A 24,728-nucleotide genomic window follows, 5' to 3' on the forward strand; every position below is an offset into this window, starting at 1 on the left:
ACGTTTACGTGACTGTTTTGCAGCCTTAATAAGTTAGCATTAAACAGGATGTGTTTTGTTGATGTGTCTTTAAGACTGATATATGTAGATGAGCTCTGTTCTGATTGGCCGCCTTATACTTCACCTCATCTATAAAGTAGACCAGACTGAAACACTCCTTATAACAACATTTTGAAGACTAAAGTGAGTCGATATTTAGTGACCGGTGTCCAGAATGATACAGTTATGATGAAAAAAACGCAGAATGCTTTTGAACTAATCAGTTGTGGAAACTAACTACTGTATAGTAACTGCCTACACTGCATAGTAACAAGTAGCTGACTGAATTTCAGCTCAGTACACCTATTATTTTATTTCTACTAACTCATTTTTACTTTGTTCCTTCTTAAATTTATTTTGCCAAGCAGAGAATAAAAAAATAAATAATTGTGATCGTGGTTTTTTATAGCTTTTTGGTATTACTGCTTTGCTGGTACTACAGACAGAAATCGTGATATATACTGTGTGTAGTGAAACTGTCTTCAAGTGTCATGGTGCTTAATTGGTCAGAAATCCAATTACGAAGAACTTTTCTGACCACTAACACCGTTCACAACACAAATGATATGAATACTGTAAACTAAAACTTACAGCAAAGATACGGTCAAGAAGCTCCACTACCCTCCATATCTAATCTGAAAGCAAAAGTCTCCTACAGCAATGTTGATATAAGTGGTGCAATAAGGAGTGGACGCTGGTGTAAGAGTGCCCTCTGCTGGCCACTTTTCCTTTTGAAGCAGAGCAGAATGGGCACTATATGGCCAGTAGTGACAACATCAGAGCACTGCACTAAAGCCACACGTACACACCTTCAGAGCTGCTGTCTGATAAGCTGTCGGCCAAGAAGTCGGAGAAAGGCTCCGCCGGCCCGATGAGCTCAGAACCGTCCTGTACCTCACCGTCCTAACAAAGAAAGAAACAAACAAACAAACAAAGCCATTAAAGTCCTGGCCAGTGCCACTGAGAAATCAGTTAAAGACAGGGAGAACACATAGCAGACAGTGACAGCAACAGAAACCAGAATGCAGGAAGTGAAGGAGACCCAGCGTGTGTGTGTGCGCGCTTATGTGTGTGTGTGAGAGAGACTCAGAGAAACCATGCGTGTGTACCGAGGAGGATTCTCGCTGACTGAGTGTACACGAGGGCGCTTTCTTAAAGAACTGCTCTTTGTATGTGGAACAAATGAGTCTTGCATAACCAGACTGACGGCAACTCTCAAACTCTGGCTGTGTGTGTGCGTGTGTTTTTGGTTTCTGTACATTTTTAGGACTGAAAAGTCCTGACTGTGTATTTAAACCAGAGGAAAAACAGTCTAAACTAACAGAACCAACAAAAATAGCCTTTAGCTGTCATATTTCATATAGATACTCACATTTAGTACAGTGCAAAACTCAGAGACCTTTCATTTTGTTAATTTCCAGTTAAAGCAAATGCAGAAAACACACAGAAAATCACACACAAACCTGAACTAAAGGTATTTTTTTAATATTAGTGTGTCACTCTTTGCCTTTATTACAGCTTCCACTCTTTTCAGGTGACTCACTTCCAGTTCCTCAAAGAATCTGCAGACACACCTCCAGAGTTCAGTCTTAGAAGTTGGTTGATCATTTTCTGAAGTAATCAAACACATTCAGTGATGTTGAGGTCTGGACTCTGGGGTGGTCAGTCCATTGTTCAGCTTCTTTGTTTGATGTGTCCGTCTCCTCTTCTCAGTGAGGCTCTTCTTGACAGCTACACATCCTTTCAGACCCACAGCGCTGAGTCGTCTTCTCACAGTGGAAGGATGGACAGAAACACCTGTGGATGTTTTCAGATCTGAAGCAGCTTGATTTTCTCCTCTCTCTCAGAGATGAAAGCTTTAAGTGCTGTTTATCTGATGGGGGCAGTTTTCTTGGTCCACCAGGTCTTCCAGGTGGTCGTCCAGGAGTCCCATTTTCTCTGCAGTTCCTAATCTTTTTTAACTCTAGTTTTGGAAACCCCTTTTTTTTTTCCTTTGACTTTCCCTGTCCTCACACACGTCTATATCTAATCTTGTCTAATCTTATATCTAATCAGCTTAGCAATATCACTTTAATAACTTCTACTTAATGGGCATTTTGACTGGAAATTAAAGGAAAGTTGGTGTCTGGTTTTTGCATAGTACACAACATATACATAACATTATTGGGAAATATTTTACTATTATTGAAATCAGTGTGTGTGTGTGTGTGTGGTGTGTGTGTGTGTGTGGTGTGTGTGTGTGTGTGTGTGTGTGTGTGGTGTGTGTGTGTGTGTCTGTACCTTAAAGAAGTCCTGTATGTATTGGCTGCCGTAGAGAGCTGGAATGTTCGCACTGAACTGCAGCAAATCTTCTGAACACTGTCGCCTCTCCTCAATCACAGACTCATCAAACCGGCCTGAACACACACACACACACACACACACACACACACACACACACACACACACATTTCATACATGCTTTTCTTTTGCACACAGTGAAGGTATTTTCCTGTAATAGGATCAAACTGCATGGAGTCGCTTGTAGTTAGGAGTGAAAACGAAAACCATCTTTGTGAAAGTAAAGACTGCTTGGCAAAAAAGAGCACTTCACACATTAGAACCACTAAAATACAGCTTATAAAACGGTTATTTATCAGAGGGAGTCAAACAAATAACAAAACATCAGTTCAGACTGTGTCAAAGTGATTTTACTCTAAAATCTGAGAGCAGCCTGGCATTTCGTAGCTAAAGTGCATTGTTATACAAATACACTTGCACTGTGTCCTGATCAGATCAGACTCGGTATCAGTAAATAATCAATATTAAAGGACCTGGATCAGAGGAAACCAGTGGTTTGTAGCAGGACATAGTGAAAGGTGGGAAATAAAGATTTTATGACAGACACGAATGCATTTAAACCTGCATATCAGTGCTGAGATCTTCAGATAAGACAAGGGCAGAAAATACAGCCAACAAACCAACCTGGCATGACTGAACAGCTCGAAGACTCAAGAAGGTATTCTCGGGCACACACACACACACACACACACACACACACACACACACACACACACACAGCTTACCGAAGACTTTGGCTTTGGCGAATGGCGGGAAAAGCTCAGACTGTCTGTAGAGGTTTCTGTGGATCTGCCAGAGATCTTTGTGCAGCTTCTTGAAATCACTGTACCTCTTCCATACTGTAATCTAGAGAGAGAGAGAGAGAGAGAGAGAGAGAGAGAGAGAGAGAGAGAGAGAGAGAGAGAGAGATTATAGCGTCGTCTCTTTCATTTTGTTACTTTCACTATAAAGGCAGAGCTGCACAATACATTGTTTGTTAATGCCATACAGTCGTGTTGTCTGTAGCCAGGGTCATGTTAGTACATATTATATATGCATATCAGCATATACTATACATATATGTACATATATCACAAACTCTAAGCTGGATTTTTCTATGACAAAAAAGAGAGTTTTTTTTCAAAAATTGCAGTTATTCTGCCCTGAAGTTAACAAATGTGTGAGGCATCAATATGTGAAGACGAATTACATGGTCTGAAAAACTTCCACCAAATCCGACCTCTGTGTTCTACATTATTATTTAAGGCTTTAGAGCAGCGGTGTCAAACTCAACGAGTAAAAGGGCCATATTAGAATATCTCATCAAATCTGTGGGCCAGAGGAAAAAAAAAATATATTTTTAATTAAGTTGTCCTGTAACCCCAACTGACCACTGTTTATTCAAAAATATGCAAAAACGTCAACAGTAAAATACAGACACTTGTAGTAGATCCTGAAATGTTACATGGACATTTGAAATATTTAAAACTAAAATGTCCCCAGGAGCTCAGTCTTTAAACCTCCCCATCTGCTTGAGCTAGACACCTGACAGCCTTTCTTTGCCTTTCATTAATACTTGGGCTCAGTTTCTGAGCTGCTGAGCTGACGTTAAGTGTTTATATTGGTTGAACTGCAGCAGAAATGCATTTTGGTGATATGACTGGTGTGGAATTACACAGAATTGTGTACAATTGAGGTGTAACCACTGTCCCATAGACTGTTGTTGGGGTAGGAAAGTCAGAGTGCACATAACGTTGCAGTGCATGCTGGGATCTGTAGTGCAGTGCCCAGGCTAATATTAATAAAAAAAAATTAAAATACTTTTGCGGGCTGGAAAGGATTTTGTTGCGGGCCTTGTCTTTGACACACAGGGCTTTAGAGGGTGATGGACTCCCACTACAATATTGCATGTTTTTTTTTTCAGACTCAGTAATGTTACTTTTTTCAATTTTAACAAAATTACATTGAGCAGTTTTAAAAAAGTAAACAGTAAACAGTAACTACGCAACTAAAGTTTGACATCAGTGAACTTCCAATAGTATATAAAAAAGAAAATCACACAAACACACACACACACACACACACACACACACACACACACACACACACACACACACACACACACACAGGGGCAATTTAGAGTCTCCAAATCGTCTGACTGCATGTCTTTGGACTGTGGAAGGAAACTGAAGCACCCAGAAGAAACCCAAACAGACACAGGAGGGTCATGCAAACTCCACACAGAAAGGACTCTGGTCACCCAGCCGGGAACTGAACCCAGGTCGCAGCACCGTCAATAAATTCAAGGCATGCATTAAAATTTTACACTGTCAATAGAGTAAAAGTCCAAATGGGAATGGCTGAAAACTCATTCACTCATCCATCTATGTCTTACAAGGGCAAATCTGGTTTCAACGCACATACTGAGAGCATACATAAAAGCACAAAAGCATTAAATAAAACTAACGTAAAAAAATCATACAAACGTACAGAAAAACCAGTCCTTTTGCAGATGTGGCACGAGACTCTCTGTGTAGCACGAGACCCATCGCCCGTCCTCCAGACCAAATGAACCCAACAACAGAGACGTCTATGTGTGTTTGCGGGCCATTCAGTCCAGCCCACACCGACACACTTCATAATCAAAATCACGCCTACCACATTAGGGCACATCCACTTTCCTAGTGTGTGTAGTTCCACAGACCTCTGACTCCACGATAAATGGTTCACATTGTTAAACTTTAGTCGGTTTATTATTTCAACCAGAAGAGATTTAAAGGCTGTGAACACAATTTATTAAACCCACAGCTAAACCAACCAAACTAGTTCAAAAACAATGCCAGCTTACAAGTTTCTGAGCAGAAAGAATATTTATCTTGTCTTGTTTAAGTAGGAACAGCAGGCCATGCTGAAATGGGTTAGTGGAGAAAGGTACAGCGCAAGATTAGAACTAGCAACATCATTATAACGTTATAAAAAACAGAAAACAAAGAAATCTGGGTAGTCCTGTCTCTAGTGTTACAATATTTATATTTGAGACTAAGTTTCTGCTGCTTATTTCAATTTAAGGAACATGACCAGGGAGAACCATCATGCTTGACAACCAACAGTAACATCTAGGGATGCATCGGCCTGATACAGCACCGATACCAACATCTGATACCACCTGATACCATGTGAAGTAAGCCTAGTGTACACTAATGAAGCTGGCAGTGTACGAGGGTCACACAGAGAAGGGCTACTGACACCATGACAGTCGGGACGCAAACCCATCGGTCACTTTAAACATTCTGCCTTAGTATATTCTCACCAGGAATACACTGTGCGAATTTAGGCCACTTTTAAACACACACCATCACAATCACAACCACTTTTCCAACACAGGTGGACGTATGTTTGCTACCAAAGTCTGTATGTGCTGCCTTTATTCTGTTTTACTGAACAGATCTGCAAAGTTAAAACTTTAATATAGTGATTTTTTTTAAATTGTCTTAATAAAATAGGCTGTAGAGACTGTATTGTCCTACCACGTACCATTTCTGTTATACCATGCACAAGGTGTAAAACTCCAAACGTCCTCACATCAGCCTCGGATCCGATTCCTGCCGTCAGTGTGCTACAGAGACTGTTGTTAGTTGAGGATCAAAACTATGAAATGTACTCTACCTACATACTGACATGGAACAAAACCCACTCTTCCACTGCGATGGTACTCAATCCAAGGTAACTAACGTAGCATAGCTAGCTAGTGCACTTAATGTAAAGTCAGCTATGTTTTAAGGATTTAACTGTTGAGGTACACTTCACTCATTTACATTAACAACTACTTATTTCTAAGTAGGTTACTTAGTGTGTTATCGATAACAGCATCGGCAAGTACTAAAAGCCAAGAGCTCATACTCGTGTTATCGTTTTAGCCTTGATCACATCAATCAGTATTTAAAACCATGAATGTCAAAACAGTCATTCTTACTACTATGAAATTTTAAGACAATTTTAAACTTTAATTTTAAAGATAATTTTGACAAAATAACCCCCTATACCTACTTTTCTCAGACTAAATAAGTACCTATTTCAGTCTGACGTCGTTATGAGAACAATAAGACAAAACACAAACAAAGTTTGGAGTATTTCTACTGGACTGCATTTCGTTTCTGCCAGTCCGGTATATCTTTTTTGGCTATTTCAGCGAGTCGGACAATATTTTAGCAGCAGTTATTCAGTAACCTAATGGAACAGATGAGAGAATATAGACTAAGGCATACAAACCCATCAAATTAATTATAAATCCTTTGTTGACTGCAAATATACAGTGTTTTACTGCAAAGGCAACAGCGTCAAATTTCACATTATTGCACCAGCTGCATCTCAAACCATATACTACTACACACCGGTGGTCACCAACCCTCTTCCTGGAGATCTAGGCCCAAACCCACTGCACCCCTCGCCCCTACCACTTAGCCCTACCCATCCATTTTATGTGTTAACGTCTAGGCATAGGGTGTCCCGATTCTTGTTGAGACCGGCGGGTAGGGCGAAGTGTTGGGGCCACATGGCCCTCCAAACAGAGGCTTTTCAGAGAGACACGCCAAACAGTGTTATGAAAAAAAGAAAAACTGGCAAGATGGAGCACAAGAGACCAAAGAAACCCACCAGTGTGAGAATTTTCTCTGTTAAAAGTTACAATAACCACTGTATTATCTTAGTTTAATGCTGTTTCAATGTATCATGGTCCTTTTTGTCATAACAAGCACACAAACCGCTAGTAGTATAATGGTTACATAAACAATGTACAATCATTTTATTCTAACTTCATTAGGGATATTAATTTTCTTAATAATAATGTTGCTTATTATTCTTATAATTTTACTATATAATTATAATTTTCTTGATGTTATGCAGCATCTCAAACATCTAAGATTTCTACATTTTTAACAGATTCCTACTTATTATTTGAAAACTACAAAGTTGCAGAGCACGCTCACCATAACAAAGTCATTTGCACGTTTCTATATATATGAAAAATTCATTAAATATTATTATAAGCAAACTTGTGTACAGTAGCGTAACTGCACTGATTAGGAGATAAATGCCAAAAAAACTGATCCCAGACCAGCGTGTGGTCAGTTTTCAGACGTGTTCTCACCTCCTGCACGTCTTCTGGATTCTTCCTGGAGATGATCTGCAAAAAGAGCAGTAAATAAAATCAGTTATTAGGCCTCACACTGAAAATAGTTCTTCAGGTGCACCGATTCCCAAAGCAGGCAGCGCTTTAGCACTGGATTATACATGCTGAGAAAACTGCTGAATGTCCCCACTGAAAAGTCCACAACTGCCTAAGATCTGGCTTTAATCTGTGGTCAGAGGCTCAGTCCATTATAAGTCCATATATCCTATAAGAATCCAGTTTTAGTATTAGGGTTTTGTGGTCATATGTATCTCTGAAAGTCTGTACGCTGCGCTAACTGTGTATGCGTCTCTCAGAGGGGAGGGACATATGGAGGGGGGGTTACAAGGACAATGAAGACTTTATATACACTGGGGGAGGACAAAACAGTGCTGAACAGAGACAGAGCGAGGCCCTGCCTCAAACACCTCAGTGAACTGACCACTGTTCTGCACACATAGACCAACCTCAGATCAATAACATGAATGGCACATCGGTCAGTCAATGCTCATGTTTCACGAGGAAAGGGCCCAAATCCCATTTCACCTCTCACCCCTACCACTTAGCCCTTAGCCCTCTGTTTTGCACGATCACGTTTAGGGGTAGGGTATCCTGGTCCTTTTCTTAATAATAAGCATAAAAACATCGCTAATATTATGCTGATGTCTCAGTAACTAGCTGGATAAATTTCCCTGTTCCACCTTAACTGGTGCAGCAGTTACATTCTGGCGCCTCAGACATCGGAACTGCTGCTCCATTTAAGGTGGAACAGGAAATTTAGAACGAGCAGCTGGCGAATAGCTGACTTCAGCTTCATATAACAGAAAAATTAGGGGTGGGTGATAATAAATAATTGCCCCCCCTTTGAAGGCATATGATGCCCAGCAGTGAGGAGCTGAACTTTACCCTCCTCTGCTGTCACTGCAGACTGGCAGGGTCACCTACAGAGCAGCGCTGGTAGCTGTTAATGAAGTAATGTTCTTTATTTGAGGGTCCCATTTCATAGAGGAAGATTTCAACCACTACTACCTTGTAACTCAGTTCCGAGGGGCAAAGTGACACTCGAAAACAAGGGGTAGGGGTCCATCTCACCTTAAATAGCACAGCAATTACATGTAACTTGCTACTTAAGGTGGAACATAAAATTAGGCAACATTCATGTTACCAGCCTAAAATGGCACAAATCCAAATCAGACTTTTTTCAAACTCTTAGATCCAAAACGTGGCCAATCCGTGGTCATGCAACCTCAATGAGAACATTCAGATCAGAATTCATGTGTTTTTTTCACTGTGTATGTAATATTATTCAGTGTTAATGTGGCAGCAGTGCCTGACCAAAAGTTAACACCAGTAAGCAGCATAAAAGTAAAGCATCTGACCCTTTTTCACCTTCATTCTGCTCAGAGCAGTTCAGAGCAAGTTTTCTTCCGCTGGTTAATATGTTGTCTATGATTTATTTGCACCTTGCATTGACGTGTTCTGTGCCAGGATCTGGATACTTTGGCTGGATTATGCTCACACTTTGACTAAAACGCAAACCCAGTTTGACCACGAGATGTGAATTTGCTCTCCCTGAGTAAAAAGCATGTCTACACAGTTCAGTTTTGAGTCAGCGCTCGGCAGAAGCATTTCCGCCCACTTAATTACACTTGAGTTAAATGTGGTCAAGACTCATTTCTCACCACCTCAGGATTACCACAGACCACATTCTATCTCAAAGCGCTCTGGGGGCTGTTTATATGAAAGTGGTCCGAACACTAAAACACTATGCTGGTGCAAGGTGTAAACGGGCCTAAAGGTGGGCGGCTCAACTGCAGTACTTTTGTTGAGGTGGAACATCAGCACTGTGCGCAATAGCAATTTTGCTAGCTATACACTCAATTTGCATTATATAATAATTGATATGTAATTACATAATTAAGTACATTGTTAGATAAATAATTCACTTCCGATTTACATTCTGTATTGAAATGTTTCTGTAATTTTGTCACAAAATGATAAAAATGTGGCAAAAATGAAAAGAATTTTCTCTCCACAAAAGAAAGCTGTGCACACAAATTCCAATCATCATAAAATATCTCCTATTTACAAACACAAATATAATATTTATGGAATTATGGTATGGATTTACAAGTTTAGAACCCGCATCTTTCACAGAAATTCCCTGCTTGTTTCAATGAGATAAGAAATAATGCACAAATTGTAAGACGTGGTATTTTAAGGCTTGTATGCTTACGTGTTAAATCTAAGAGGGTTAATTCAGCTTCCACTCATTTTAGTGTTTTACATCTTTTATTTCTTCATTTATTTCACTAATTATATTTTTTATTTAACCTCATTTTTACATATTTGTTACTATATTGTTGTAATAAATGGTTTATTGATTTATTATTTTTAATTTACTACTATGATTATTATTACTTTTTAGCATTTGTATGTTTTTACTATTTAACTTCTCAATCCCTGATCTCTGTATTGGCTCTGCTACACTGTAAATGAGGGTCTCCCTCAATGTACACAGAGTTTAAATAGAGGTTGATTGATTGATTGATTGATTGATTGATTATTCTTCTAAGTTAATTCTCTATGTTCTCCATTACTCCAGCACATCACTGACTTTCTAGCAACAAAGACTAAATGATTTCTCAGTTGTCACGTCACTGAGGTTTGAGGTTAAATACAGCAAGTCAATTATGCTCAACTTCATTTTACAGACTTTTACAGAAGTGAGACACAGATGTCAGCAGCGGACGCTGCTTCTGAGGAAGCGAGACACTTTAGAGGATCCACCCAGGGGAATATTAAGTGTTACAGCTGACTAGGCCTGATATCTAAAAATAATTAACACAATATTTTCCACTTAAAAAATTGCAATTATCAATTATATCACCTCCCCCAACAAATAAACACAGTCTGCTGCAGCTTTAACCACATTTCTGTTCTATTTATAGTTTGTGCTTTTTTTAATGAAACTCTCTAATAAAAAACTCATATTAAATAATATAATATTCAGCACCAACATCTTTCGAAAACTGCTTCACCTGTTGTTTTAATGGGTGTTACTGCAAACGTGCCTTCATGAGCTTCTTCTGGTGTGGATCGATGGTTACTGCTGCATCATTTAAGGTGAAATGGGAAATTTAACTAAGTCAACTTCAGCCACATTTGCCACATTTTGTAAGTCATTTTTCTTATAAGTGCAACGTGGCTGACCAAGTTGAGCAGCTTCTCAGGTGGTGCGAGAGTAAACAGAAGCACTCTGGTGTCCATGTTAGGATTAGGCTAACTCCAAACGACTGGTCATTCCTTTATGTCTGCTGCCTTGAAAACAAACTATTTCAGATGCAACGGACCACTTCAGATGAAATGGACTTGAGAGCGGGCGGTGATCGAGGGTCTGCTGCATTTTCATTTTCCTTTTGAACCAGACTGAAACATCTCTGACTCTGCTATTCAGCAAAAGATGCTAACATTAGCATGATTTGCACTGATTGTAAGTCACGTTGTCTATTTTGTGGTGGTAAACCACTTTCTACTACAGTAAGTTTAAGTTTAGTAAAACAAAATACATTTAATACATAAAATAGAAATTCAAAATTATTTTAACCAACATCAGTTATCTGATTTTTGGCGCCTTAAAATTGGTATCGGCAGCAATACCTTTGAAATACAAATATGCGCAATAAAGCTACTGTACTGCATTTGAATTAAAAAAAGGTGGGCAATAATACAACGTGTTATCGTTATCATGATAAATTATGCCATTCTGAGTACATCCCTGGTATCCCCTGCAATTTTAGAAACCTGAATAACTGCAGGCATCATCTAGAAAAGGCCTCCAAGTGTTTGTCCTGCCGTCAGAATTTTGCAAATTTGAATCAAAATGATGCCGGCAGTCAAAGAAAGCCTGATAACAGTGTTTTTATTTTTAAACAAATAAGCACCCAACTGGCCAGACAGCTTTACGGGTTAATTTTTTCAGACTTTTGCACAGTACCATATTTCCTGCAAGTTCAAACATCCCAATGTTTCTGATATTGCTTGTCTTCATATTTGAAAAAGGACAATAAAAATAAAAATAATGACCCACACAATAAAGGCAGCGCAATTCCACCTGCTACCAATAGGGGGTGGGAAGTCTCGGAAAATAGCGTGAATATGATAAAGGCCACGCAGACAACCCTGACTGTATAACGCAATAATGCATCAGGCTCTTTGAGACAGCCAGCCTCTCCATTTGGTCTCATTAAAGGGGAATTTCACCTATTTTTCACATTTCGGCATAATTCAGTCACTGAGATGTAAACAAAGTCATTCAGGTTTAATGTGAAATAGTTCACTGTAGGAAAACTGACTCAGATTTCTTTACAGTGGTGATGACAGGAACCAGGAACCAGAACCATATATATATATATATATATATATATATACACACACATACACATATAATTGGTAAAATAGTGCAAAATCTGATAAAAGATGGGTTGTTTGGGGACTATATTGACCCCTAACACCTTGCATGGACCCCTCCACAATCAATGGAGTTCAAAAAATACTCTGTAGGTTGAAACCTTACATCAAATACAAAGTAAAACACTGTCTCAGCCATCAGGCAGTGCATTCATAACCACTTCTCATAATAACTTTCTGTGTGGGAGCTTTTAGAGACATTGAAGTGTTCAGACATCTGGATGATGTCACTCCTACTGAGAACAATTCTGACTCTGTGAGTTTCTCTAGAACATAGTATTTCACACCAAACCACTCTGAACGACTTTGTTTAAATCTTCACCATGTAACCATGCAGTATTTTTGGGACGTGAGGGGAACTCCCTTTAAACACACACACCCTTAATGACTAAAGCGCTGGTGATCTGCATGTGTGGTCTATTTCAGCTAAATTTAACGCTGGACGTTTTTGTTGTGGGTCTTTCAGGAGTGAGAAAACGTAGGTTTGATCATTTCGGGAAGTTTATTTAATGAGAAATATCACAGACAGAAAGTCAAATCTTCAGTAAACGTCCAATGTAAAACCTACTTTATCGCACTACCCGAAACACAAAGGGAAGCTACGTTTTTGGCAAAAGGAAGTGGCAACATTAAAGTTCATTTGAAACATCTGCAACATCTGTCTGATGTCAATCATTTTTAAAGCAATTATGTGAAGATACTGATATGACTGTGATATCATCACACATCCCTTATTTTAACTTAATAAAAATATGTCTAGATAAATGATGCAGGATTTAGACAATATGACAATATTTTATCGCTATTGAGATAAATTATGTCACAATATGCTTTTCTAAGTATATCGTGGACGTCATCAGTCCTTAAAGGGCACTGACTGACCGCACGTTTCATTAAAGTGACCATAATTTGACTGTTTAAGTGGATTTAGTGGAGCACAGCTTGTAACTGAATATAAATCATTACAGTTATACATTTCTTACTATTACTATTACTATTATTACTATTACTATTATTATTATTATTATTATTATTATATTTTTATATGTGACACAACAGGTTCTATGTTGTCTCTTCCAAATTATTTAATCTCAGAAAAAACAAAATATTGTGTTGTATATTGTGTACCGTGACAATGTCTTGAAGTATTGTGATGTGTTTCTGCCATATTGCCCACCCCTACAATGATGTCAGCACTAGAATTTTAACATATAATATGAATATAATAAATATTACATGTATATTTTTGGTCATTTTTGTGTTTTAGGGGTAAAAATGTTCAATGTTGGGCCATTTCTGCCTACCCAGTTGTTTCCGGCACTGACCTAAACTGCAGATAGACTGTACTTCCCCCTCCATTTGCCCTAATGTAACACTATGAGACCCTGATAGTGCTACAGGAGATCTATATTAACTCCCATATCAAGCAATACAAATCAAGACGTACTTCAGCAAAGCACTCCGTCTCAAGAACAACACACGCAAATCTCACAGGGCGAGTTAAACTGGGTCACGTCTCCAAGGAAGAGAGACTTGTTCTCCACAACAAAGGCAACAGTGAGAAAACTGATCTAAATGTAAATCACACAAGCATGTTTACATTAAACCCTGGTACTGAGAGGACTTTGAAACAAAAAATAACAAATAACAGTGATAAATAAAGTGATTTTCAGTGCAAAAAAACAGCCAAATATTTGATCAGTCAGTTACACCTCTTAAACTGTGAGAGTTTAGTAAAAACGTAAAAAAGAATGAGTGTGTTTACACTTACTTAATGATCTGATAACTGCAAAAAATCTCATTTTGTCAGTAATGATTTCTACTCGTTTACCTGCACTCGTAATCAGATGATGGGAAAACTCTGAATATGCACGAATCAGGCAATAATCTGATTACTCCTTTGCAAACAACCAATAAACTCATAGAAATTGACATGATGCAAACAAAATGTAAAACTCAAAATCAAGCTTGTCTCGCAGATGCTGTGCTAAACACTGCTTGCTGTTTCTGGACAGTATTCTGTTTTCACACATGCACAGACTGAGAAAAGTGAAAGAAATCAGAGTAAGAGCACACATGCACTGAAAACCCCATTACTGAGCTCAAATCCAGCTCTCTTTATCAGATTTCCTAATCAGATTTCTAGGCCTTACTCTGATCTATGAAAGAGCGTGCTGTTTACACGACCACATGAATAAGCACAAAACTGCTGAAATCTGATAACGATCGGATTATTATGTGCATGTAAACACACTCATTGATAGACACAGCTTTAAAATGTAATATATTACTTAAAAACACTTACATGTGAATTTTTTACGAATGCTTTTTAGAGTTTATTGACTCAGTCATATTGTGCTTACTTTTGCATTTCTTTTGCTTTTTACACAGTGCCTCTTTGGCCGCTTATTTCTTTTTATAATAATAATAATTATTATTATTATTATTGTTATTGTTGCTGCTACTATTATTTCTTTTATTATTTTTATGCAACAACACAACCTACTGTATTTCATCGATTCATCATATTGTACAGTATCATACTGTTGCATTGTGGCTAGCAAGTTAGCTTGGGTTCAACATAGTAGTTTGTGAATAGAGTGTTTGTTTGGACCACTGTAAAGCACAGCTTTAGTTCAAATATAGCACTTCTGTCATGCTGAATGCTCTAACAAACTGAAAATAGAAATATTAACATTAATTAATGTAAGGTACATTTTCAGCCACTGCTTATATTTACTGCATCGAATCAAGACACCACTGTATCAACTGAAATAATTAATTCTGTGAAATACTAAGCCATTTATAGTAGGTTTGCTGTCCAGTGTATAACGTCCTTATGTACATTGAAAGGAACCTGTAAAAATTATTATTTTTTATGATTATTATTATTAGTATTATTGTTGCACACAGTGACCATCAGCACGTCAAGCAGAGCTGGACAACATGACAAAATTTATCACTATCATAATAACTTACATCACAGTACGTCGCAATATGCCTTTCTGGGCATTTTGTGGATGTCAGTGTAGAAGAAATACTTCTCGACTGTTTGTTTTATTAAAAAGAGAGCATAACTGGTCACGTTCAATTGGTTTTAATGCAGCACAATTTGCAAAATTTCTGAATATAAATCACTGGATTCACAGTTTCGGGGCATTTTTAAAACGTGACACTTCTTTTCCTGCTGTAAGTTATCAGATTTCTGGAAAATAATCATAATAATCGTGATACATCGTAGCATGTAGTCCTGTAGTATCGTGATATTACATACATCGCCCACCTCTAATGTCGAGTAACAAAGCTATGAAAACTGGATGTATCGATGCTAACTGTCAACAACATCTGACAAGAGTAAGGATTGTTTGATGACATTTAGCTCAATATGTACAGTTTTTATGAGTAATTTACTGTGCAGTTACTGATGCACTGAGCTAAAGTTTCCCGAATAACGTATATTTTCAAAGAAGAACGTTAAAATGTACCGTTGCAGAACCAGGACTGTGAAAACACTGAGAGAACCACGAAGCTGAACTGGCTTCCTATTTGAATGTCCCGTTCCACCTTAAATGCTGCAGCAGTTACACTCTGACTGTGTATTCCGAATGTAACTGCTGCACCATTTAAGGTGGAACGGAAAAATCGGTTAAGAAGCTGCGAGTTTCAGTTTGGCGACAGAACCGCTTTGCTGCAACTGAACTAGATTAGTTAGCATAGCCAAGCTAGCGTCTGTCACAAGTGTTGTGACATCTCTGCCTACTGCAGTAAATGCGATAAAAGCCAGTGTGGTCAGTAAATAAACGGCGAAGTATCTGGTCTGCAGTTTTAATGCTGGTGTCTGCGGTTTTAACGCCACTCTAACCGTTCCAGCTCACTCTAGGTTCCCACTACAGTCACTACCGCTGACGTTGGTCTAATCTCCGCCAGCCAGCGTCATTTTCTGACAGGACATTCAACAAATCCGCACCAAAACTCACCCTGGCTGTGACTTTATACACTGTGTATCCCTTCCTGTGCTTCTTGGGGTCTGTAACAGTGTAAAACCGAGCGAGTTCTCCTCTTTCCCTCTGCGATATCATTCTGATCGAGGCATCGCCACCAGCCTGACAGCTAGCCGGACAGCGAGCAGCACAACAGCCTCCCTCTCACCCGATGTAGCATAAAAGCCCTGTGGAGAACAAGAGCGTACAGCGCATTTTTCAAAATAAAAGTCTCTCGAAACCGTGCCTCGGCTATTGTATACTTACAAAGCCTGGAAATACAGGGTGTCACAAAAATTGACATCAATTCGTAGTCTAATAACATAGCCAATTCTCCCTCAAATGATCTCAAATTTTAATTGTGTAAAAACTAACCAAGTTTAATTTGTATTTTTTTTTCAGATTGAAGAATGGCGTTCACTAGAAATGAAAAGGCATTTTGTGTGTTAGAATAAGCTCAAACACGGTAAAACAAGAATGTGCAGCGTGCGTTTTCGAGAAAATTCAATAAAAATGCACCAACTGGAAAGCAGATTTGGACACGGCACAAAAAACTCAAAGAGGAAGGCTGTCTGTGCAGGGCAAAGGGATCTGGACGACCACCGGTATCGGAAGATATCACATTTGTGAAGCTTTGTGAAATCGGTTATAAAATCTACATCCCTCCGAATTTCTTGTTCAAATTTTGATAAATAATCTTGTATTGTTCAACATGAAGCCTATTTAATTTCGTTTGCCAGGACATGTAGTTACTCAGATATTCACATCTCAAATTATGTCAGTTTTTATGCTATACACAGCGTCTGTAAACACTGTTGTACTTCATATAATTTAGGTGCTTGCAAAATGATTATATATATATATATATCAAATTAACTGAATAATAACACTTCTTAGACCCCCCAAAAATTAAATACGTTCTTTTTAAGAAAGTTTCAACCCATTTTAACGACCAAATGTGAAAAAAAAATCAATTTAGAAAGACTTTTTTTTTGTCAAAATATCAATAGATATTACATTTATCACATTTACACGCAGTTTTAGTCTCTAATAGTGATCACTAAAAGTCAACTTTAAAATATATATTGAACTATTAATGACTTTTTAAACTCTTATCACCCCTAATGCAGTAAACTCCAGATGCCACTTGATGTCTCGTACTCAAACTCGAAAAGAAATCAAATGTTGCCAACCATATGTAATAAAATGTGATTTTAGGTGATTCGTACGTGCTCAGTGATGTGCATAACATGGTCTTCTTAACAAAGTGTAACTGTCACTTAACAGACCTCCATTTATGTACTAATGCATGTCATAATGAATAAAGCTTATTGCAAAGTGAACAAAACATTTAGAAGTGTCTAATTTGGGCTTTACTGAACAAATAATAAAGCCCCAATATGTGTTCCTTAAAATAAAGTGTTATCCTGGCTTTCCTTTATGAAATGGAAAGCAACAAACACGTTAATAATTAATTAAGCAAACCACCAAACATCAACATTGTCAGGAAAACTTTTTTTAATCCGCTTCAAGTACTTTGTCCTCACAAAGGGCTTGAAAATCCAATGTATAACTGTATATTAGACAAAATAATTTCATACATCTTAATAAAATGTGAGAAATCCATAGACATATGGAGGAGAACGAGAGGAACTAGGTTATAATCTGATATAACCCAACATGGCATTCCTAACACATCTGCTGTCGAACCCAAACATACTTGATCCAGGCGTAGTAGCATTTTGCAAAGGGCGAACACTCCGCGCCCTCTGCGTGCTCTAATAAAAATGCTTCACACTAACTAGGCACCCTAGTTAGAATTGTGTGCACTAGCTAAGCGATCCAGTTACAGTTCTGCGCCCGAACTGAGGGTTGTAGTTATTATTTTCCGTGCTAGCCAGGCCTTCTGGTCAAACGTCCACTCAGCGTCTAGTCTTTTTCAATCTGAATTCTACGCACTTGATAGGCGCCCTAGTTAAAACGCGAGTCCTCACACTGGAACGCGCCCCTTCCCCTCCTTCCCTGTCACAGGAACGTGGCCGCGCCGGACGGGACGCTGACGTCACCGCGTTTGTTTTCCACATCCAGCTGTTGAGAAAATGGCCGCCACAGCGCTGGCAGGGTCAGCGGGCGACGGGCACATGATGGAGGCGAAGAAGTTCGAGTATTTCTCCTCCATCAACTCCATGGCGAGGAAGATCATGCAGGAGAGGGAGAAGATAAAGGAACAGTTCGGCTCGGCCTGGGAAGAAATGAGTCCGGCGGAGCAGGACTCGGCGATAGACGACGGCATGATGGACCCGAAAATCCGGGCTCGGTACGCCATGCACAGAGTGGACCGAGACGAGATGGTCTGTTACCCCAAACTGCTCATCCAGACGGGCCAGAAGATCGTCCACTTCGGAGAGGAGGTGATTAATAGCACTTTGTACTGTTTTTCAATGTTATTCGACTGTGTTGGGTTTGTTTTGCCGCTCGCTGTGGCGTTAGCATAGCGGCGTTACGAAGCTGAAGTTGGCGTCCTGTTCGAATTTCCCGTTCCACCTTAAATGGCTTAAATGGAGCGGCGGTTACATTCTGGAGCCCGTAGGCTTCACAATGCAGCCGCTGCTCCATTTAAGGTGGAACGGAAAATTCGACTAAGAAGCTAGCTTCAACTTACTAATGGCTTTAGCATATATATTTATAGCATGTTTGAGACTTTGACAGCTTTACAGAATTTCAGTGTGGTCTTGTTTTCTTCTAATTCCTGTCTAATGTCGTCGTTCAGTGTTTGTACAGTGTGTCAGGTTGTTTTTAGAGGGTGGCCAGGCTAGTTAGCAACCACGGAAACTTTCCTGGACTAGACAGATATGATGCCATTGGGTGTAACTGTGTTCTATAATTGTAATGGCAGCTTCTAACATTCATCTTTTCTTTTCTTTGAAGGATTTAACTTGGCAGGACGAGCATTCAGCACCCTTCTCCTGGGAGACCAAAGTATGTAGGGCGCCGCTGCTAAAAATGAACGTTTTGGCCTACATGGCCGTCCCAGCTAACTGGGCGAAACTTCCTTTAGGGATGGGCGATGTGGCAAAAATGTTATATCACGATAGTTCAAAACATTCTCAAGGTACATGTCCAATAAGTTGGAACAGACAAAATAGAACCTGTAGTGCCACATATGAAAAATACTGTAATAATTATAATCACATATACAACTACAGTGATTTCGTACTGCACTAAACCCAACCAAACAGGTCTGATTATGCTCACCTTGTATTGAAACATAGTCAGTCAGTCAGTGTTCTTTAAGTACTGATGGGGTCCACGATATGCTCACAAAAGCATATTGTGACATTTATCACGATTATGATAGAATATTGTCATATTGCCCACCTCTATCTTAATTAGAATCAGAAAACACTTCATCCACCAATACATTATGTGATGATTGTGACACAGAATCAGTAATGGGGTTGGCTGTTATGCAGAACAAGTGGAATCAGGTGTGGTTGTTTGGGATGAAGACCTGCAACCAAGCCGACCCTTTGCGGATACTATCGGACACCCCTGCGTTATACAAATAAACATCAGAATCAACACTTTATTCACCAATTCATTATGTGATTACGGGGTTGGTTGTCACAAATGCACATCACATATTTAAACCCAGATGATATGTAATACTTGTAGTAATGAAATCATTATATAACATTACACCTTTTTCATGTGGGATGTTTGTGCACTATTTTTAGCTGATATGTAGTTTTCAAATTGGTAGTTTTGTTGCACTGTAAATGTCATTTTGGAAATTTTCACTATTTCTTATAATGTGCTGCTTGGGTAAGTAACAAAAGTAATGGCAAAACAATGTTAAACCATGAAAAATCATAGCACATCTGTAATTCTTTCATATGTTAATCAGACTTAATATAACACAGACTTTTATTCTGGAAAAAAGGTTGAAGTAAACAGGTTTAATCCCTTTTGACAACATAGAGTCAGAAGGCTGATCTTTTTCTTGTGGAATGACCACAAATGGAAAATTTTGTGTTTATTTTGAACCCTGTGTTAGACGATGACATTGCTTATGTTAGGTCCGTGCTTTGCTTTGATTTTACCACAGTTAAGGGGTTTTGTGGTAAAATGAATGTAACACAAGGCTTCAAGAAGCTTATTACGATTCTAAAACACTGACACCAATGTTCAAGAAATAATTTATTATTAATACTAATCACAAGAAACCGTCCATCTGCCAAGCGATGTAATCAGGGGTTGCTAAGCAACAAAATGATTTTAATAATTTGACGCATTAATATAGAATTCATTATCTATGTCGGCGGTGTCAAACTCAACCACTAAAAGGGCCGTATTAAAAAATCTCTGCAAATCCGTGCCAGCTGTGTTTTTATTTCATTTTTACTTTACACTTTGCCAAAACCTGAATGGACCATTGTTTATTTAAAATGTGCCAAAACTGCAACAGCAAAATATGCATTGAATACTTTTTCAAAAATAATTCTAAATAAAAATAAATTGTTTTAGGTATTTTTTTTATTTTTTAAACTGCCTATTTGCTTGAACTAGACACCGGGCATCTTTTCATTTTGTGTAACCATTGGCCCATATATTGTTTTTGGGGGAGGGAGTCAGAACGCACACTGTTGCAGTGCATGCTGGGGACTGTAGTGCATCTCAGGGTGAAACGGACTAAAATAATTTCGTGGGCCGAATAGGACTGTCTTACGGGTCTGACTTGACCCTCAGGCCTTGTGTTTGACGCACAGGATATATGTGGTCAGATGTTTGTGTCAGATATTTTAGGCTACGTTCACATTACCAGGTTGAAGTGGCACAAATCAGATTTTTTGCCCTAATGTGATTCAGATCTGGTGTTTTCAGAGCTGTGTGGACACGCAAATCTGATCTTTTCAAATCTGACCTGGGTCACTTTCATATGTGGTGCTAGATTGGATACGTATCCGATTCGAGGCCATGCGACCTTAATGTGACGCTCAGATCAGAATTCATGTGCTTTTTTCCCACTGCGCGTGACCATCATTCAGCGTTACCATGGCAGCAGCACTGAACAGAAGTTAAAGCCTGTAAACGGTGGAAAAGCAGCTCATCTCACCTTTTTCACCTTCGTGACTTTGAACGTGGCTCAGCCAGTTAGATTTCAGTACCTGTTTTATGATGAGATAACTAGCCTACATAAATGACTAATGAATACCGTAACAGTGCTTGTGCTTCCTTTTGCCTGCAGAGTCAGATGGAGTTCAGCGTGATCTCAGGCGCTCCAGAGATGGTCATTTCGTCCTCTGCGCCCGAATCTAAGCCAAAGACGTCGCAGAGCGGCCGGCGGGAGGAGGAATCCTCCTTCTGGAAGATCAGCGCCGAGCGCTCCAGGCTGGAGGGGGAGAAGGCCGATTTCCAGTCTCTGACCCCGAGTCAGATAAAGTCTCTGGAGAAAGGTGAGAAGCCCCTCCCCTCGTACCTGCGACTGGACAGCGGGGGAGAGGAGCTTCAGGCACCTCGGCCGGTGAAGCAGAGGGCACCCAAACCCCCGGCCCCACCCCCACCTCCGCCCGCTCCCATCAGTGTCACACCAGCCACTCTGAATGTCGCTCCTGCCCCTCCGGCGCCGGTCGGAGGCTGGGAGAGAGCCCAGAGCACTCTGCCCTCAGCCAGCAGCCCAGTCGACGACGTGTTCAGCCCCGGACTGGCCACCAAGACTCCGCCTCAAGCAATCGCAGCTAAAGACAGCGAGAAAGTGGACGGGTCGCCGGCCGCCAGCCCGACCTTCTCACAGGTGAGGGCTCTCTCTCTCTCTCTCTCTCTCTCTCTCTGAATTTCTGCCTAATTCTGACCAGAATGTGATCAGGTGATTCATAAAAGTGTCTTAAGAAATTATATGTTAAAGAAAAAAGTCGGGTATTTTTTGAAATTTTTAAGAGTTTCTTCATTTCTTTATTATAAGAACAATAGCAAGAACAAGAGTTATATTTCTTGAATATATACCACTTATTCTTTCAATTAGTACGTTATCTTAAGCATTTTCTAGCCTTCCGACAGCCTCACACTTGCCTTAGACTGTAAGAATTGATATGTTAAACTTCTTAAACTGTAGCTTCTGAAAGTTTCACAAAATATAACTGTTACAATAAACCAAAGAGTTTTTTTTCTCTTGGCTGTGTCCTCCACCATCAGTACTAGTTCTTGTTTGTAAATGTTTTGTTTGAACGTTTGGTTTAATTTTGTTCTGTGTTCATTTTGCTGTCCTCTGTTTAATGTAAATATGGTAGAATTTCTGCCAATCTGTGAAATGCAACATGATATGGATAGTCTAACCTGTAGCCTACATACGAAAACAGTTAAGACTGCATGTACCTCTCAAGAAAAAGTGGATTTTAAAAATACTTTCTGGTCTAAAACTTTCAAAACTGTCGTAAAACAATCTGTCAGGCGGCGCATTGATAGTCATTTAATGTAACATGGAGCTTTTAATGGCGTTAAACTTCTCAGACCTCTGATTCCCGTCATGACCACAGTGAACAATTCTGACTGAGGACGTTTCTCTAGAACAGAGTTTCACATCAAACCACTCTGAATGAGATAAAGAAAACCCAAATAACAACTCAGTCACATAGTTTTCCATTCATTTGTTGGACAAAGTGATCCAAAATGGCTCTATTGGCGAAAGTATGTGAACCTATAGAATTAATAGCTTGGAATGGGGGATAATTAGGGTCAGGAGGCTCAATCAGTTGCATTTAGGGTGGCATTTTGTGCAGTGCAATGCAGTACAGTGCTGTGAAAAAGTATTTGCCCCTTCCTTATTTCCTCTATGTTTCTGTACTTACAACGCTGAATGCTTCAGGTCTTTAAAAAAAATGAATATTAGGCAAAGAGAACTTTATTCAGCAGAAACAAACGCGTTTAAATTAATTTCATTTCATTTTAATTAAGGAGCAAAGATAACATGAATCTCCCATGTGAAAAAGTAAGTGCCCCATAAAATTAGTAACTTGCTTCATGCCTTTACTGCAGACATTTCCTATCGTTTAATATATCAAAATGTTTCGTGTTTGTCTAATATTACGTTTTGTTTAAAGATCTAAAGGCGTTCACTTTGACAAATATGCAGTCATGAGAAAATCAGACTTTTCATGACACTGTAAGCTTCCATTACTTGTTAACTGCATTAGACTTACAGCCACTCCATTGCAAAACTAAATAAACAAGCGTCAACATGTCTTGGCTGATCAACTGCAGTTGGCGGTAAGAGCAGGGAAATTGTGTACATTTGATTTTCGGTTGCACCACTGCTTTAAACATGCACCATTTTACTGTAAGTTACTGTTGATACATATTAAAATCTATTTTAATCTTCTACACAGTTCAACACAAGCAATACCATCCTGAAGACCGGCTTTGACTTCTTGGACAACTGGTAACACCAGAGCGTGACCTCGAGCAGCAGATCCATTCCCGAGATAAAGGACCTACAACCTTCACACTCACCACACCACAGAGCAGTTACAGCTGAACTCATTTTTAGATCCTTATCAAAGCTACAGTCAGTATGTGCATGTTAAAATAGGTCAACTCGGGGTACAAACGGGATATTTAAAGTTCCTCAGTGAGTAACGTCTAAAACGTTCTCTGTGACCTTTATTTTTTCCGTTTAAAATGAAAAAGAGGAACCGTGACTGTGTTTTGACTATATTAACCTTTCAACCTCCAGATGAAGGACTGTTTTCCTGAAACATACTGACTGTAGACTTAAAAAACACTAGTAACTCGCTCTCTGTTTAAGCTCAGATCCAGACCATAGCCCCTTACTCTAAACTCGGGCTGCACGATACACAACATTATATCACAGTTATATTGCTACAAATTGCAATATGTTGAAATGATGTATGTATTTATTTTGACCAAAATTATTTACATTTACCAAATCATATGAACAGCTTGGTTTATTAAAACAAATGGAATATACCAACATGTAATGTAGTTTTCTGCAAGTTTGCATATTGCAGCATAGTGCTGGGCGATATAGTGTTCATATTAGTTATGGTGCCACACATCAATATTGAATTTTTGCTTTTAGCTGATGGTGAAAAAAAACATATTTAACCCTAAAGAAAGTAACATATAGGCTCTCACACTCGTTCATATAGCTTGTGGATTACTACAGTGGAGGCACTGGAGCTCCACTTTGCTGTTGCTTTTGTTAGTTTGCTGCTCATTGATTTAGTCATACGTCACCCAGTGTGGTCTGCAGAAGGCCATTTAAAAGCTGTATTTGAACGAGAGGTCTACAATCGTGGATTCTGTCGTAGCTACACATCTCACTGCAGCTGGGTTTCAGCCTGGACTGATTGGTTTCAAGGGTCTAATCAAGAAATTGCATTAAAAAATAGTGGCTTTAATAATTGATCACGTTGTTGATGTGTTAACTTTGACAGCCCTAATAAAAACCATATAGATAATAAGTGTTCTTTTGAAGATCTCTACAATACTGTGTAATTGCAATGTAATTGTAATACAAGTAGAACAGCAACACCGTCCAAACAAAACAAGCTATGTCAGGTTTTCAAGACATTGTTTTAGCATAAGCAGTATTCAGGAAGCTTAAACAGACTCAAATAAGGTGATATATTTGAAAATAGTGTAACATTGAATTTTATCGATATCGCCCAGCACTATGGCATCTGCGATATCGGTATCGCAAAGGTCAAATATTGTGGCTAACAAACGATATATCG

At 39.1% G+C, this 24,728-nt stretch overlaps 2 protein-coding genes across 2 annotated transcripts in view; one reads left to right on the forward strand and one right to left on the reverse strand.

Moving 5' to 3' along the window:
* The window catches only part of rps6kc1 (ribosomal protein S6 kinase polypeptide 1), a 55,775-nt gene extending 39,635 nt beyond the window's left edge, over positions 1-16,140 (reverse strand). Inside the window, 5 exon segments of the mRNA XM_036581259.1 lie at positions 849-942; positions 2,320-2,435; positions 3,105-3,225; positions 7,505-7,540; positions 15,973-16,140. Of these exon segments, the coding sequence (XP_036437152.1) occupies positions 849-942; positions 2,320-2,435; positions 3,105-3,225; positions 7,505-7,540; positions 15,973-16,074 (469 nt within the window). The 5' untranslated portion in view covers positions 16,075-16,140.
* Positions 16,141-18,047: 1,907 nt separating this feature from the next.
* Positions 18,048-24,452, forward strand: cunh1orf198 (chromosome unknown C1orf198 homolog). Its single transcript, XM_036581260.1, has 4 exons — positions 18,048-18,386; positions 18,904-18,954; positions 21,224-21,769; positions 23,358-24,452. The coding sequence occupies exons 1-4, from the start codon at positions 18,075-18,077 to the stop codon at positions 23,412-23,414; spliced, it is 966 nt and encodes a 321-aa protein (XP_036437153.1). The 5' UTR covers positions 18,048-18,074; the 3' UTR covers positions 23,415-24,452.
* Positions 24,453-24,728: the final 276 nt, after the last annotated feature.

Source organism: Colossoma macropomum, unplaced genomic scaffold (assembly GCF_904425465.1).
Source record: "Colossoma macropomum unplaced genomic scaffold, Colossoma_macropomum, whole genome shotgun sequence".
In the NCBI taxonomy this organism is placed as follows: domain Eukaryota; kingdom Metazoa; phylum Chordata; class Actinopteri; order Characiformes; family Serrasalmidae; genus Colossoma; species Colossoma macropomum.

Coding starts and splice junctions, on each gene's coding strand:
- cunh1orf198 (XM_036581260.1), top strand. CDS start 18,075: ATGGCCGCCACAGCGCTGGCAGGGTCAGCGGGCGACGGGCACATGATG. Junction 18,387..18,903: donor TCGTCCACTTCGGAGAGGAG/GTGATTAATAGC, acceptor TTTTCTTTGAAG/GATTTAACTTGGCAGGACGA. Junction 18,955..21,223: donor CCTTCTCCTGGGAGACCAAA/GTATGTAGGGCG, acceptor TTTTGCCTGCAG/AGTCAGATGGAGTTCAGCGT.